The sequence below is a fragment of the Rhinolophus ferrumequinum genome, chromosome 16 (assembly GCF_004115265.2).
Source record: "Rhinolophus ferrumequinum isolate MPI-CBG mRhiFer1 chromosome 16, mRhiFer1_v1.p, whole genome shotgun sequence".
NCBI lineage: Eukaryota > Metazoa > Chordata > Mammalia > Chiroptera > Rhinolophidae > Rhinolophus > Rhinolophus ferrumequinum.
The window spans coordinates 23,136,957-23,152,827 of record NC_046299.1 but is presented as its reverse complement, the minus strand read 5'-3'; the positions used below and the strand labels follow the sequence as shown (position 1 = coordinate 23,152,827).

At 41.7% G+C, this 15,871-nt stretch overlaps 1 protein-coding gene across 1 annotated transcript in view; it reads right to left on the bottom strand.

Moving 5' to 3' along the window:
- Positions 1 to 14,076, bottom strand: part of FBXW4 (F-box and WD repeat domain containing 4) — a 74,546-nt gene extending 60,470 nt beyond the window's left edge. Inside the window, exons 1-2 of the mRNA XM_033130070.1 lie at positions 13,209 to 14,076; positions 232 to 327 (exon numbers count right to left, since the gene is read on the bottom strand). Of these exons, the coding sequence (XP_032985961.1) occupies positions 232 to 327; positions 13,209 to 14,005 (893 nt within the window). The 5' untranslated portion in view covers positions 14,006 to 14,076. The remainder of the gene's footprint in view (positions 1 to 231; positions 328 to 13,208) is intronic.
- Between the last annotated feature and the right edge of the window lie 1,795 nt (positions 14,077 to 15,871).

Genomic DNA, 15,871 nt, shown 5'->3' with positions numbered 1-15,871 from the left:
TTTTATAATCGTAAAAAATATGGAATTCATTAAAGTACACTTTTTTGTAATCCTCTTTTTAAATGTGAAAAAACATTGTGCCTCTCATGCCCCCTTTGTGGCAGTTAAAGGATCACTAGGGCCATACCACCCAAGACAGGCACATTTACACTCTAGCTGGGACCAGATTTTTCACTTCCCAGCATGCTTTTCTGTCCCCGATAACTTTTAAAAAGTCAAGAGGCTACTAACCTGCATCTCCACTTCATCAGAATCCCCTCTCGGCAGCGCCCCATCCTCCAGTTCTGAGACACCTTCACTCGTTCCTTCACTGGTACACTGGCCATCCTGTGTCCAGACAGAACAGATAATCCCATTACTACAACTCACTGACAACCAGAGAAAATTCCATGGGTTTACAAGTCGACACAGGAATATCTAGAATATGTCTGGATATAAGTGAAGGGGTTAGGAGACAAAAAAGGAATAACTCTTCTCTCTTCATACTAGGATAACCAAGAAAACCAAGGAGAACAGCCTGTCCTTTAAAGTGTCTATAGTGACACCAAAGCAACTTAATGGAGAAAGGATGACAAAGAGAGCTAGAACCAGAGGGAAAAAAATGAACCCTGACTCCTATTTCACACCATACAGAAAAACTAAGTCAAAATATGTCACAGACCTAGACATAAAGTCTGTTGATAAAACTGGGTATCAACAGAGCAAAAAACTGATTTAGATTACCATCTCATATCACAATACGATAAATTCCCAAAAAAGAGTGAATTTAAAAGTTTTTTAACTAGACGATTTTAAAGCACTTAAATTTTAAATAATGCATAGAAGAAAAAAGAGATTCAAATGAAAGCAACAGAGTGGGAGTTTTATACCTAAAAGTATCACAGGTGCAAGTTTTATACCCAGAAGTTTTAGGGGACTGATAAAAATCTATCAGGATAACACCCTATCTCCAATACCCTGTCATCCATATCCAACAGCAGATAAGAATAATTACACAAGCATTTACAGGATAAAACACTGGGGAAACATCCCCCAACAATAATAGTTTACAGACATGTACATTAAAACAATTATTAAAGTACCACCTCACATCTATTAAGTGGAAAAACCAGACACCAGCTTTGGTTTGACAGAAGGGTTTGCGTTTGGTTATATATTGCGAGCTGCACACTGGTACAGCCTTTCAGAAAGGAATTCTGTTGAGAAAAGTTGTTAAATGACAGCTTCAACCCAGCATCCCCACTTTGGCACTATATCACAAAGAAATAATTCAAAAGAAAAAATATTTTTACAAAGATATTTATAGTTGCAGCTATATATTAGAGCTAAAATCTGGAAATAGCCCAAATATCTGTCTGTAGGGGAAAACGGTATACTAATGCAATGGAATATATTGCCACGGAAATGACAAATGTGAGGACGGCAAAATATTTGGGAAATGACTATAGTAAGGAATGGTAATTTTAAAACTAAGTCAAATTTCTAAAGGTAGAGGTGAGGAGACACTACATAAAATTACGTCTCCATAAATAACAGCTCAGAAGAGGTAAATAGATAGGTGCTTTAGGAAGTGAGCAATGTTTTCAATATATCCCACAAATATTGATAGTTAGGTCTTTCAATTTACCTTTAACTAAACAGTAGATTAAATGAAGTTATGGAAAAGTACAGAATGCAGACTTAGGAAACCGGGACCCAAACCTGGTTATCTAACTTCTCTAATTGTCAATTTCTTCACCTATGAAATGAGGATAGCATTTCACTCAATTGTGGTGTTTTAAAGATGACAACTAAAATGAAGTACAGTATAAGTTATAAATCACTACAAAAAGGTTAATTTTTACATAAATATAAATATATGTAGTGATTAACATCCATTAATGGTGTCACCTCTAAAGCTAATCCAATAATCATTTGTTTTTCTACTAATTTAATTATAACTATTAGAAATTGTTCTTCTAATGTCAAACTTAGCACTCTTTTCAGGCTGAATGATTAGGATTTGCGTGTACACGTTAAAGCTCAAATATATTACTGAATTTATCCACTGGGTGAATGTGGTCCTTGGTTTCCCATTACTAATAAGCAATCTATACGACCAGCTGGAAGAGAGCTGAGGACAGTAAAAGACAGTCAACAGGATGGACCAAAAGTGAATGCTTAATGAAAAAGATTAGACTCCATGTCAAATCTTATCTGTAAATCTCTCCCAGATATAAAAGAAGACACTGTTTATAATCAACCTCTCTTCTTGAGTTAGGTATAAGTTCAGAGGTAAAGGTGAAACCAAAAATTGAATATTCTGGATCATAATAAGAAAGAAACAAGGAGGAAATAATCAATATATTTCCTGAATTGGGTTAAGGACAACACTTTTCTCATCTCCCTGGTCACTTAACTGCCATTTGGTGACACTTTACTAAGGGTCAAAGCACTGCCCGGAGGGCCTGGTCACAACAGCAAGAAATTTTCAAAGTTGAACTTTAGAAGCCGCTACCAAACAGCAGGTGCAGGCGTCTTCTCCCACAGTGAATACTGGCTCTAGTACTTCAAATCAAATTTGAACTTTTTAAAACCATTCCATTTAGCTTTCACTTGAGAAACAGTACCACTTTGTTAAAAGCAACTTAACTCAGCCTTTTCATCCCTTTTGTTCTCTCAATCATCTCTGATGGTTTCCTAGCTGGTGTCCAAATTGTATCTATATTCTTAGTGGCTTCGGTCTCTGAATAATCCTTTCTCTGAAAACAGGTATCCCTCCTTCCCTGTGGGGGCCTGTCATGGTCCAGTCAAAAGAGGTCAGAGGAACAAGGCAGCAGAAGTGCCTGAGGAGACAGGAGCTGGTGCCCCTGGGAATTCAGTAAGGACCCTTGTTCCCATCCTTGAAATGCTCTCTGGTTGGTTGTTTCTCCAACAGTTACCGGTGTAAAGTGGGGGTGCTCCCTCCAAAAATGATTGGTGCCCTGTAAATAAACCTCTCACATGGTTGTTAACGCACTGAGGAATCTCTAACCTGGCCTGTGGGCCTGGTGGAACTTCCATTTTCCCAGCCCTGCTTCTCTTGCCTCAGGCTCATTTTTCCACTTGGGCCCCCTCCCTCTCAGCTTTCCGGCACTTAGTCACCATTATAGTTTGACTGCATTCCTGGCCACATGACCTATTTTAAACAAAAACAACACAACATGTACCCACGGTAAGCTATCAGGCCCCTTAAAATCTTGGCAATAAGTGAGTCCAGAGGGACAGAAATTAATCTAGGCAGTTATCTAGAGTCCTCTTTCATTTCACCTCTCCTCACTCACACCCCAAACCAAAAACAAATAAATAAACCTAGTCTGAAGAAAAATGGGCGGGGGGGGGGTGGGTAAATGAAGGGGAACCGTGGGTATATCAGAGAGGTCTTAAACCTGCAGTCTCTAAGATCAGAGAACTCCTGGATCACAAATCTATTTCCCTCCCTGCCCCATCTTGAACTTTGATTCCCCTTGATGCCATCAATGCTGCCTACCTGCACGACTGGCAGGATCACCACAAGCGTAACTTCCTGCTGACTTGGGGCTTAACAATAGGAGGGTATCTGTCCACAAGTGTAGAACAAAGCCATCCATCTCAGGGAGCACTAGGCTAAGGAGGGGAAACGGGGCTATGCCAGATGATGTGTGGGGGCTTGGAATTTTAACTTAACACTGTCTCTGACTTCTTTCATCTTCTTGCTCTCCAAAAAGCAGATTTCCCCCCATATTGTCTCTAGCTACCATCTCATTTACTAAAACTAAGAATTTGGCTTTAATGTACAAGTATTTAAACAGCCCCAAACAAGAAACTTCTATTTATACTTAGTGACAGACTAAGTCCTCCAATGGCCTCAGTAGCAGTGGTCTATAATTAAGGTTCAAAAAAAAAAAAAAATCAATAAAAAATCATTATATTGTGTTAAATTGCTTACCCTTCTGGACAGGGAACAGCCCCAACACACAGGGTGAAGTGAGATTGTAGCGAACATGGCAGCATGAGGACAGGCTCCTACACGAGGAGATCACCCACGTCTCCCTTGAAAGGCCTCCAAATGTCAACTCTCCTTACTCATTCAATCTCTCCTTCATGGCTCCATACTATGTAGTTGAACTCCAGCCAAGTCTGTCTCTTCTACGTTCATTCCTGTACCCATACCCTCTCCTATATTGCCAGCACCAGCCTACCTTTGTCCTTGACAAATGCCTCCTTCCCTCTCCTGGGAAACTAGTCAATTCACCCATTTTTCAAGATCCAGCTTAAGCCTCTACTCACCTGAATCCTCCAAACATTCCTCTGGCTCTCATATGAACCTTTAGACTGAAACTATCCTAAACCTAGGTTTGTTAGCTTGTCACAGCTGTATGTTCTGTTTGTCTAATACAGTCATAAAGTCCATAGAATTAAGATTTAAGCCTCTTACTGTGTTTCCCTGAAAATAAGAGTTAACCAGAAAATAAGCCTTAGCATGATTTTTCAGGATGACATCCCTGAACATAAGCCTTAATGCATCTTTTGGAGCAAACCTTAATATAAGACCCGGTCTTATTTTTGGGGAAACACAGTAGTACTTCAAAAAGCGGATCTCAACCAGCACGCTCTGAGCTGTGGTATACTAGGAACCCTGAATAAGCATGCCATCAAATTTTAAACAATTTATAGAATTTCTTTTCCTCCAACTAAAGATCCATGCTTCTATGAAGCTTTCTGTCAGACGTGCCACTGAGCCACACAGTGGCTCATGACACAAGTTGCTGCAAATAAGAGGAATATTGCATTTCAGAGAAATAGATACGAACTTTACCTCAAAGGATGCAGTAACAGTTCTACTCAAACAGTACATGCCATATAGTAAACAAGTAAATAGACAGGTTTTTCAATTTTCTGAAACTTGCTTAAAAAAAAAAAAAAGCATTCACCTTTAATCCCTTGATGTACTATCAAAAATTCTAACATCACACAAAGTATGTCTTAGACACAACAGGTGAGAACCATGATCCTAGCATAATAGGTAATTTATAGCTACTACTTAAACAAGTTCTTAAAAGTACAGTTCTCCCTTTGGCAAGTCACACTTTCAACAATATCTGTAGATTTTCAGGAGCCTGGACACACTACCTCCAAGCTCCAAAGGCCCTTCCTAAAAATGTATAACACACCACATCTTTAGGAATTCAACCAAGGCCTCCAAAATCCTTATGCTACAGAGGCTCCAGGGAAGGAATCTGAGCAGATAAAGTATCTTCAGGTGGCACCCACGTGTCAAAGCTGTCCAAAGCAGTTTCAGAAGCACTGGGCATAATCCTGATTATTTACGTTACCTTGGGATTTATTCACATCCATTTCCTCCTATTGGTCAAGTTCTATATTTACAGAGCACTAGACCAGTGTGCATGTTCTGCAAGATGTTAAGATATATTAAGCAGTAAAAAAAGTAATTTTATGATCAAAACATGTTTGGACAGTGCTGGATGAAACAAAGTTAAACACGTCTATCACTGGACATCTCAGGGCCTGAAATTGATCACCAGGCATTATGAATCCCCAGGACAGAGGATGTGCGCGGAGCACAGCATTTCCCACACTCATTTGATCACAGAATCAGTTTTTCCAGAATCCCACAATACAAATTTCACAGAGGCTGGTCTAGCACTTTCTGAGAATAAACAACAGCAAGAAAGATGCCACTAATTTTTGTGAACAGGCCATCCTCTAACATGAATTGGGCACTAGCAAACTCAGAAGTGGACTTTGTTCTCATACCTTCAAAATGATTTCTCCCTGGGTTCCCCATCTGAAATGTGAGGAATCATCACACGACTCTGCTTCTCAGGGTTGCTCCTTACTGTTTTCAATCGAGCAACTATGTTCCATATGAATTCCTAAAGCAGGTTCTCAGTCCAAGTGACCAAGCTTCCAAATCCCTGGTGCCCTTCCAGCCTGAGTGAAGGGATGGTGAGAACATGAACCAGACACCACCCAGAAGGTTTTTACATCTCCAGTTCCTAGGCCATGATGATAAAGTCAAACTGCAGGCAACATAAGTGATGAACGAGAGGTTCCCCTTTAGTAACCCGCTCCTAGAGGAAGGCCACACACCATCCGCATCTGAATCTTGACTCACCTTTTCAATGTGGAAAATTCTAAGGGAAAATTCAAAGAAACATAGGAGGTCAAAGCTGGAGCTACAGGGAAGAAAGAAAAAGAAGTACTGGAAGAAGACAGAACCCATTACAGAGCTAGTCAGCAGGGGAAATACTGTTCCTTTCAGTGAAACAGTTTTCCAGGAAAAGTATCTCAACATATTTACTATAAAACAATTTAATTTCCCTGTCCCATCACCTGCCACCCCATCGCCATCCCCCCCAAAAAGACCACAGATTGTGGATTTCCTCTCATTCTTGGCAGAGTTACCAGAAGAAATATAATACCCCCTTCGGACTGCTCCCAACAGCTGCTGGAACAAGAGGGGGAGCAGGGGGTAACCTTCCAAAGCTGCCTTTAAAAATGACCATTACCCCTGCCAAACCATGCGGCCAGTGAACATAGGACTTCTCTTTCTCTACTACTTAAAACAAGCGGAGACCCCCCCAATAGCAACAGTGTCCCCTAGTCCAAAATACTTGCCTCCAATCCACCTGCTCTCCTCAACTTGACTCTAAGCTGAAACTTCTGTACAGTAAGCCACCACTCTATTTCTTCTCTAACATGTATTTTCTGAAACAATCCTCTATTACTTCACAGGACTAGTATATTTTATTTGTTTGTTTAACTCACCGATTTGCAAAGTAGGGTTCTTATCAAACTCTATTCAGTGAAATTTATCTCTGTCCACCTCCCCAATACCCCCCCCCCCACACACACACACCACATACGTCTCCTTTCAGGTCAAGAGTTTTGAAAAGCAAAAGTCTAGGAACAAATTCAGCAATGGCTACACTATACCCTCACCCTTCTCCCCTTCCCCCAAATCATCACACTAAATGTGCTTCAGTTCTGCCTAGAAAAGCCCCATCACCAAGCAGCAGAGAGACTTCCATTTAGCCTTCAGCCTCTCAGCTGAGACCACCAACAAAGAAGTTCACAGATGTCAACTGGGGGCAGAGGCAATATCTCTCTCTGCAGAGGAGAAACTGGACAGAGCCTCCAGCATCATTCCCCAAAGGTGACAGCCGGGGTTGAGTGAAGACCGTGAAAACTGTACAAGAGCTGGGGGAGAAAATATAATGTAAGGAATGATTTGGAATCAGGGGCAGGAGAAGGCGGAGGGATGAACTGGCTGACCCCAAATGTCTTTTCCATCTCTAACTTCTATGATTCTTTGACCTCCAATTTTGTGCTGCGGACAAGGAATGGAAAGTCAACAGACATGGTGATGTTTTGAAAGAGCCTGGCAGTCTGCTCTTGTCATTTAGTGGCCTTTGCATGTATTTTTTAAGGTGTCTCCAAGCCCTGTCTTCATTTCACAGTTGTCACCTTTCTCAGCAATTTGAGCTCATGTCAAATACCAAAAAGAAGGAGAAGAAGAAAGAATGTACTGGCAATTAATTGTGGGCTAAAGAGGGGCAGGCACGGGGGCCCATTGGGTGGCCCAGACTTCCAGGGAGGGCAACGTGAACAGTTTGGATATAACGAAGAACTGAATCAAAGTGGAGACAAGGTGGCCAAACCTCTAACAAGAGATAAATTCTTTCTCCAGACAGTTGCACACTTGGTTTTCAATGCAGTTCAAGCATTTACATGACTCAGGATTCATAAACAACTCTTAATTAGTCCAACCAGCTTGCTTCTATGGATTACAACTGGAGTTCCATCTGAATCCTGTTCAAACCTGAGCAAGACTGCTGAATAGAAAGGCCTTTCCTCAAGAATAAACCAAATCTTTGGATTCTCAACCTCATCTGATGGTTGACACACCTGAAATAAATTGTGGAGCTTAGTAAAAATCTGTTTCTGTAGCTCAAAGTTGGGGGGGGGGTTATGCCAATTTTCACTGAAAATTCAAAACTCAATTTTCTCCTGATTTTTTCAAACACCTCATCTCATCTTAAATTTTCAAAATTTACTGGGGTCTGGTCTCAAAAGTCTACCTGAACTTCTCCCTGTTCTATGGTTATGAGTCAGGACCAGAAACTAATCCAATGCGAGTCAACCCAGAATTAAGGTTAAGTTATCACACAAAAGTAATTCTTTTCCATATCAAACACTCAAAAATATTATTTTAAAAAATCTATATGCTTCCTCAGTGACCTCAATGTCAGTTTGTTTTCAGCAGCTTAAGCACAATTTTTACTTCAGGTGAAGGTGTCAGACACAGAAAATTTAAAGTATGGAGTACTGAAATATTTTCGAGATCTCATTCCTGTATGAATTTTGTAGACTTTGGGTTTCTCCCTGTTTCTGCCTTGAAAGCTAGGAAATTCATCCCTTACCATTCAAGTCTTACAAAACTGGTAAAGATATAAGTAGCTTCTATATTCTCATAGCCTTGGGAGGAAAACGCCTCTTCCATTCTTGCAGTTTGCATTTGGAGGTACTAACTGCCCTAGACCATTTCCTGCTTCCACAGATGTATTATTTTATTTATTTTAAGCACGTAAACTGAACTCCACTTTTATTAACTCACAAAACCATTAAAAACAAGGCCTTTCCAAAATGGCTGAAGATAACATCCATGCATGAAAACTTGCAATTAACTGGAGAAAAAGTAAGTGACTCTCCTCCCTAGGTAAGGCAGGAAGGTGAAGGAGAAAGCCGAAGCTACTTTAAGTTGCTAATTGTTTTCTGAAAATCACTGTTTAGGCCTTAAATGTAACCAGTCAGCAATGCCTTCTCTGTTCAGAGTTAGGAAACTTTATGCTTTCTGAGCCCCAAAAATGCTCTTAGGCACAATCATTTTAAAACAAACAAACACACTCTGCTTATCTGTGTCCATCTCACCACTCTGGACGTTAATCATCACTGAAATAGATACCCCAGTCCCCCAGCCTCAAAGAGCTCCCAGCCCACAAGACCCTGTCTGAGGAATGAATGTACATGCCAGGGCAAACACCTCCGAGTCTTACACCCTAAACACCTATTGTTAGTTCTAGGTAAATCTATCACAGGCAAATGCAAGAGAGCACCCAGCTATTGCTCAAAGGATATTTAAAATAAAATTCAAGTTTGAAAACATGTAGGACTTAATTAGGGAGGAAGAGGATTAAGTAAGCTTTCTTTAACATAAGACTGGCAGAAGTACTTTTTAAAAAACAGATTTACATACTAAGATTTTTTTTTCCTTTTCATTCTTTGCTCTTGTTAATTTTCAGTATCAGAAGTTGCAGATAGCACCTTTGCTCTTCTGACTGTCATACTGTCTAACTACCTGCACTTAGCCTCTGTTAGAAACTGACAGAGTTAAATTTCACTGTTTTGTTCTTGAAGGCTGAACTAAGTTAGCTTTCCTCCTATTCTTTAGGGAAAACTTAAAAGATTGCTATATGAAACATTTCCTTGATTTTTATATTAAAGATATTTCTATTCCCCCAGGCTTCATAAAACCTTCAAACAAAACTGATTTTAAACCAGATGACTGATTCAAACTGTCTTTGTGTCTGCTTTAAAAAAAAAAAAAAAAAAGCTCAGGATACCTACCAGTGTTCACTGTTTGGGCAAGAGGCCTAAAGGGAAGCAAATTATTTGTTTGTGGTTTTAAAGTGGCCAAAATGCCTTCAAGCACACATATAAGACCATTAACAAATCACAAGGAACGAAAGCAGTTCATCTTACTCAACAGAGCTATGATCAGTTAGGAGCAGCCAAACTGAATGGGACTTGCCCTGAGCCGGAAGGTCAGTAAACCTTAGCAGTTTGTGTTTCTGAGAATCAAGAGGCTCTTCAGCAGAGAGTGCAGACCCTAAGCCCACAGGTTCTGCTGTCATGTTTCCAAAAACATTCAGGACAGGTGAAAGAAACTAAGCAGTTTGTGTTTTCCCCCATCTTCTGTCTTTAGGCAGCATCTCCAAGTCAAACCATCTCTACTTTTGCTCTATACAGACTGACTAGAGGAGAAGCCAAGCAATTAAGAAGTTCCATTCTACCACAGTTTGAATGCCTACTATGTGCTGAACCCTGTGCTAGCACTTACACGTTATTACATTTAAGCCTCATTTTACTAGGTATGTTATTCCCATTCTTTAAGATGATAAAACTCTGGTGCAGTGAGGTTGTGTGGCTTCTGATAAAATGAAGTTTTGTGTCATACTTATAAATACTTATGCCACTGTCCAGTCTGCAGTTCATTAGCCCAAAGCATGAACTACAGCTCTGCCACTATCCAAGCAGCCATAGTCTCACTGAACTTTGGGCCCTGGTGCCTTGATACTCTAAGAGGACTGGGGTACATGCTGTCTACTTCCAGGGATGACAACCACCTCTCTTGGTGGCTTATCACATCTCTGCAGCTGTCCATAAACAGACCACACTAGTAAACACTCTCTCCACCTGCTCTAACACACATAACTTCTCCCGTTAACTCAGAAAACACGAGCAGTGACCCTGCTCTTTATCAAGTGCTGTGGTAAAACTTCACTAGGTCAGATACCTCATCCTAGGACACAAACAAGAAATCAAAACACACATGGCTAATAAATAATAAAGCCATATTACCTTGCAGTCTCCAAGCACTTTATACTATAAACTCATTTTTATTTTGTTGTTATTATCGCTTATAGAACATACACTCATTCCCATTATCTCTCTTTTAGAGCACTTGAAAAGGAAAGAAAAACAAACATCAATTCTTCCATTCATTCATTCAATTACTATAAAGAGAGAGAGAGCCAAAGTTGGCCTTGGCTGGCTTGGGTTCCAGTCATTTTAGCTAACTTCTCTTATAGGTCAACTGGTATGTTCTCTAAAGAGTTTTTCTTATAAGAAATGAGGGTAACAAGACTACATGCCCCCCCCAAAAAAACCCCCAAAATCCCAAAGAATTATCATCGACAACAAAATCGTACTAGAATTAATACAAGTTAAACAAAATGATCAGGTTAAAAATTTACAAAAGATTATAGTCATCTTGTACATCATTAATAAGACCTAGCTGGAGATTACATTAATAATAAAAACAAAATGTATATTTAGGAATACTTATGAAAAAGTATAACAACAGACATGTGGGAGCTTTATAGTGAAAACCACAGAAACTTTTGAAAAGACAGAATTTTTTGCTTAGAGGGTTGAGTGGAAGTAGGGACATCTCACACACACACAAAATCCAACAAGGATATAAGCCTAACAGATACTAGATTCTATCAAAAAGCAACAATATTTAAAATAGTATGGAAATGGAAAAATATGTCAGCGGAACAAAATGAAGAGTTCAGATATATATCCTCTATGTATACATACATATATACACATACGTAAAGTTAATATTTGGCAATGTAAGCATTCTAAAACAAAGGGAAAGATAAGAATAATTTAACAAAAGATGTAGTGATAACTAGGTAGCTGGTTAGAAAAAAAAAGTGATATTGATGAAAGTGTTAACTATTAAAAAAATCAAATTATAAGAAAATCAGCAGATATTCAAAGAGAAGATTTATCAGGTCTGCAAAGGAACTATAAATTTCTCAGATTTGGGGGGAAAAAGAAAATAAATCATAAAAGACTGATTCTGATATATTTAAATGTAAAACTTCTATAAGCTAAAAATAAAAACCTAGGAAAAATACTTGCATCAAAGATGACAAACTAGAGCCTAATATCTATGACCTATAAGTATTCCAAATTTATAAGAATAACATCAAGGCCCCAATAATAAATGGGCAAAGACTAGGAACAGACAATCTCACAGGTGAAACAAACACATGGGAAAATATTTATCCTGGTCAATGGTAAAATAAATGAAAAATAACTAAACTTTGAGATATCATTATATAGCCACTAAAACAGCAAAGATATTTAAAATTCTCAATGAAATTGATTTAATCATTCATTGCTGGTGCCACTGTAACTTGGCATATCTTTACAAACCATACCCTTTGATCCAATAATGCCAATCTTGAGAATTTATCCTTAGTAACTAATTCAAAAAGACATATGTGCTATATGGCATGTGACATACCTCAATCAAGCTGTTGCCCAAAAGTGCATTAAAATATTCATTTCATTGTTATCTCTAATAGCAAAAAGCTGGACATAACATAAACCTTTAATATTAGAGGAATGTTTTTCATCTCATTATGGTACAGCCCACAAACATTTATTATATACCTATTCTGTTAGGATCAGTAAGATAGCAACAAAGAAGTTTGGGACAAAGAAGTGTGCAACGGAAAAGTAATTCTAAAAAATGAATAGTTGTCTGGAGGTGGTGGCATTATAGCTTTTCATGTTTTAAAACAACTTTCTTTAATGTTATACTGTATCAGAACTACCTTTTTTTTTTTTAACCCAAACTGGATAGAGTTGGATGCAATCTGAAAGCTTTCACTCCCTCAATTCCATACATTTTCCCTTTTACTTAACAGTTTAAGTGGTTCAGGAAAGTTTTTCATTCACAGGTTCAGACCAGGAACTGGACAAATTGCAATACCATGTCTTTGTATATACAGCCTAGACCTAATCCAGCTCCCTGCCATCAGCGGACACCCTTTTTTGTGTCGTTTTGCCTGTTATCAAGTCATAAGCTATAGTTGACACTTAAACCAAGGGCCTTCTTTTCAGGTCTGAGCCCTTTTCTCCATATTCGATTGTATCTGAGCCCCGAAACCTAACAACCTTTAGAAGGTGAAAGGATGAATGTCCACAAAACGTTCGGATATACCACACAGTGGACATCGATCCTAGAACTGGACCGGAGGAGGCCTCCAAAGCCACAGCCCACCCGGGCTCCTCTCGGGCTGAGGGACTCAGGGAGTCAACGTCTGGGAAAAGACAATTAAAAGCTGAAGGGAATGCTTAAGATGGCTAATTGTGAGGAGCCGCCCACGGGGAGGATGCAGACTGAGGGACGCTCTTGGGAAGCTTCCTCGGATGGGGGCCTCCGAGAGAAGGGCGTTCCAGGAGGGGTCTCGGCGGAGGCCAGGTTTGGGCCTCGGAATTTGGGGTGCGACACTGCCCCAGGCTGACCAGGCCGCGGCGCCCCGCCCTTTCCCGGGACGCGGGCAGGCCCGGGGCAGGGAGCGGGCGGGCGAGCGGGCGCTTACAGGTCGGTGCCGAGCCGCGTGAAGCCGGAGTTGAGCGAGGCCCGGGCTATCCGGCGCCAGAGCAGGTCGCAGCTGGTGAAGCGCCGCAGCCAGCGGCACACCTGAGCCAGGCGGCCGAGGGCCCGCATGTCCAGGTAGGAACAGATGAGCAGCAGCAGCTCCTCCGGCAGGCGCCAGAGCGCGGGCCCAGCAGCCGGGCGGCCGGCCGACTCTCGAGCCGCCGCCTCCTCCTCCTCGACTTCCGCCGCCATGGCCGCCCCTGCTCCCGCGGTGCGGCCCCGAGCCTGACGCACTCGTCCCTGTGCTCTCCCTGGCCTTGCGTCCTCTCGCCGCCCAGTCCTGACCCTCCATTCCTCCTTCCTCCCATCGTCTCTTCCTTTGGCCTCCTTCCCCGCCTCTGAGCTCCCTTCATCTCCCCTTGTGAACCTTCTTGCCCCTTCCTCCACGCTTCCGCCTCCCTCTCCTTCCTCCCCCGGGCCTGCCCTCGCTCCCGCCTCGATTCCTAGCCCCGCTGCCTCCTTCGCCTTTTGCGGCTCCGGCTTCCCTTCCGCCCCGCTTCCTCTTCCGCCTTGCCCTGCTCCTGCTTTTCCCTTCCCCTTCCTTCGCTTCCCCCTCGCGACCCTCCCTTCCTGCAGTTTCCTCGCCTCCCCACTCTCGCCCTCGCCTGGTCCGCCGTTCCCGGAGGGCCCCAAGTGGCCCCGGCTGCCCATGAGCGGCCGCGGGGCCGGCCCGACGCGGAGCCCAGCCGGAGCTGCCGCCGCCGCTGCCGCCCCCGCCCCGGGAGGAGGCGACACCATGTCGGACCGGGTCACATGGGGCGGCGCGGGCCGAAGCCTGGGCCCGCCCCTCACACCCGCGGCCGTGGAGCGGCTTCGGGGTGCGGGCCGCGAGAGCGGTCCTCCCTCCGCTATCCTGTGGGCCGCCCGGAGCGTTTGGTGCAAGCACATGCATTCATTCGTTTAGCATGTGACGCCCGCAAAGAGCCTGGCCAAAGGCCGCAAGAGCAGCTTCCGCCTTCAAGTAGCTTCTACTCGGAGCCCCTGTCCTCAAGAAGCAACCACTTGGATGGCCTGCCCCCCACCTCCCTAGACCTCCTCTTCCTCGGATGATGCCTCCTTTCCACAGGCCCCATGAACTGCAGCCCTAGAAATTGACATATTTCTTAGCCCAGCTGTTCACACAGGGTATGAACCACGGTCCTGGCAAAGAACTGGTATCTTAGACATTTGGGGAAGTTTGCAGTCCTCTAGATCCTGAATCCATAACTCCCCAGTAATGTATCAGTAAATGGCAAAGCTAGAGTTTCTTATTAGTCACCACCTAAATGTAAGTGAATTCTCCAACGTCACCCCGGAGCTCTTCCCCACACCACCTATCTCATTCACAAAGGCACCAATCTAAAGAGACAGCTAAGAAAAAATCCTAAAGTATAAACATGCTGTCAAATACTGTTTCCCCCTAGTCGCACATGGCTGTTCCTCATTTGAAATGTGGGATAGTTGAAATTGAGGTGTGCTGTGAAATACACACCAGATTTTGAAGACTTATACAAGAAAAATAGTGTGAACTATCTCAGTAATTTTATATTCATTACATGTTGACGTGATAAGATTTTTGAAACATTGGACTAAATAAAATTATTTTAATGTAACTATAAGAAAATTTTAAATTATACCTGTGACTTGCATTTGTAGCCCACTTTATTTTTATATTGGACAGCAGTAGGCTAAGCAGTAAGATTTGGAGGGGAGCGGGGAAGACACCTATCCCTGTCTGTGTATACTGTATCCCAAATTCTCATGGGAAGTACTGGAGGGTTTTATTTTGTATTTACATCTTAAGATTCGTTTTTAGGTAGCAAGAATGAGTGAGAAATTAACTCTGGAAATTATCCAACACCTAGCATAGCCAAGGAGAGACCTTGGGAAGCAACTACATTGCATTAAGCTGCTGCAGAAGCATCATGTAACAAGGTCAGACCGGAATCTGGCTTTGCCCTAGAATCCTAGAATTACTTTTTGATCTTAGCAAAACAACAACAAAAAACCCCACCTATCTTGGCCTTTTAGTGTTCTCAGTCTGTAGTGGAGATAATGCTTCTGCCTTACTTTCGAGGGATAAATGAGATGATCCCTGTAAAATGCTTTGAACTCTGCTAAGAAAATTCTCAATAATAGTTACAGGTCAAATCCTGTTACAAAAAAATACCCTTACCAAAGAAAGAAGGAAAAAAAGGCATTATGTAGAAAAAGATTTCTAAACTCCAGCCAGTGGTTTACTTATTAAAAGCAATATTTCATACATTTCAGTACACCTAAAGATTTAGACCATCTCTTTGAGATCATTGTAAAGACATTTACTTATTCATACTGTTAGACAGCTATTGAGGTAGGAACTCTGCAAAATGAGGTAATGTCATAATCAACTCAACATTTATTGATTTTGCTACGTTTGTGTACTGTGAGTGACTCTGGAAGGAAGACATGAATACAGTATATGGGTCCTACATTTGTCTTCAGATTTGTGTTAGACACGTTTGTAATTTCTTACTGTATGACTGCTTTTTAAACATTTGACTATTTTTAACCGTGTATTTTTTAACACAGAGTAAAGCTGAGTAGGTAATCCACATTGTACCTAGTTTTCAGTGGAGGACTTGGAGG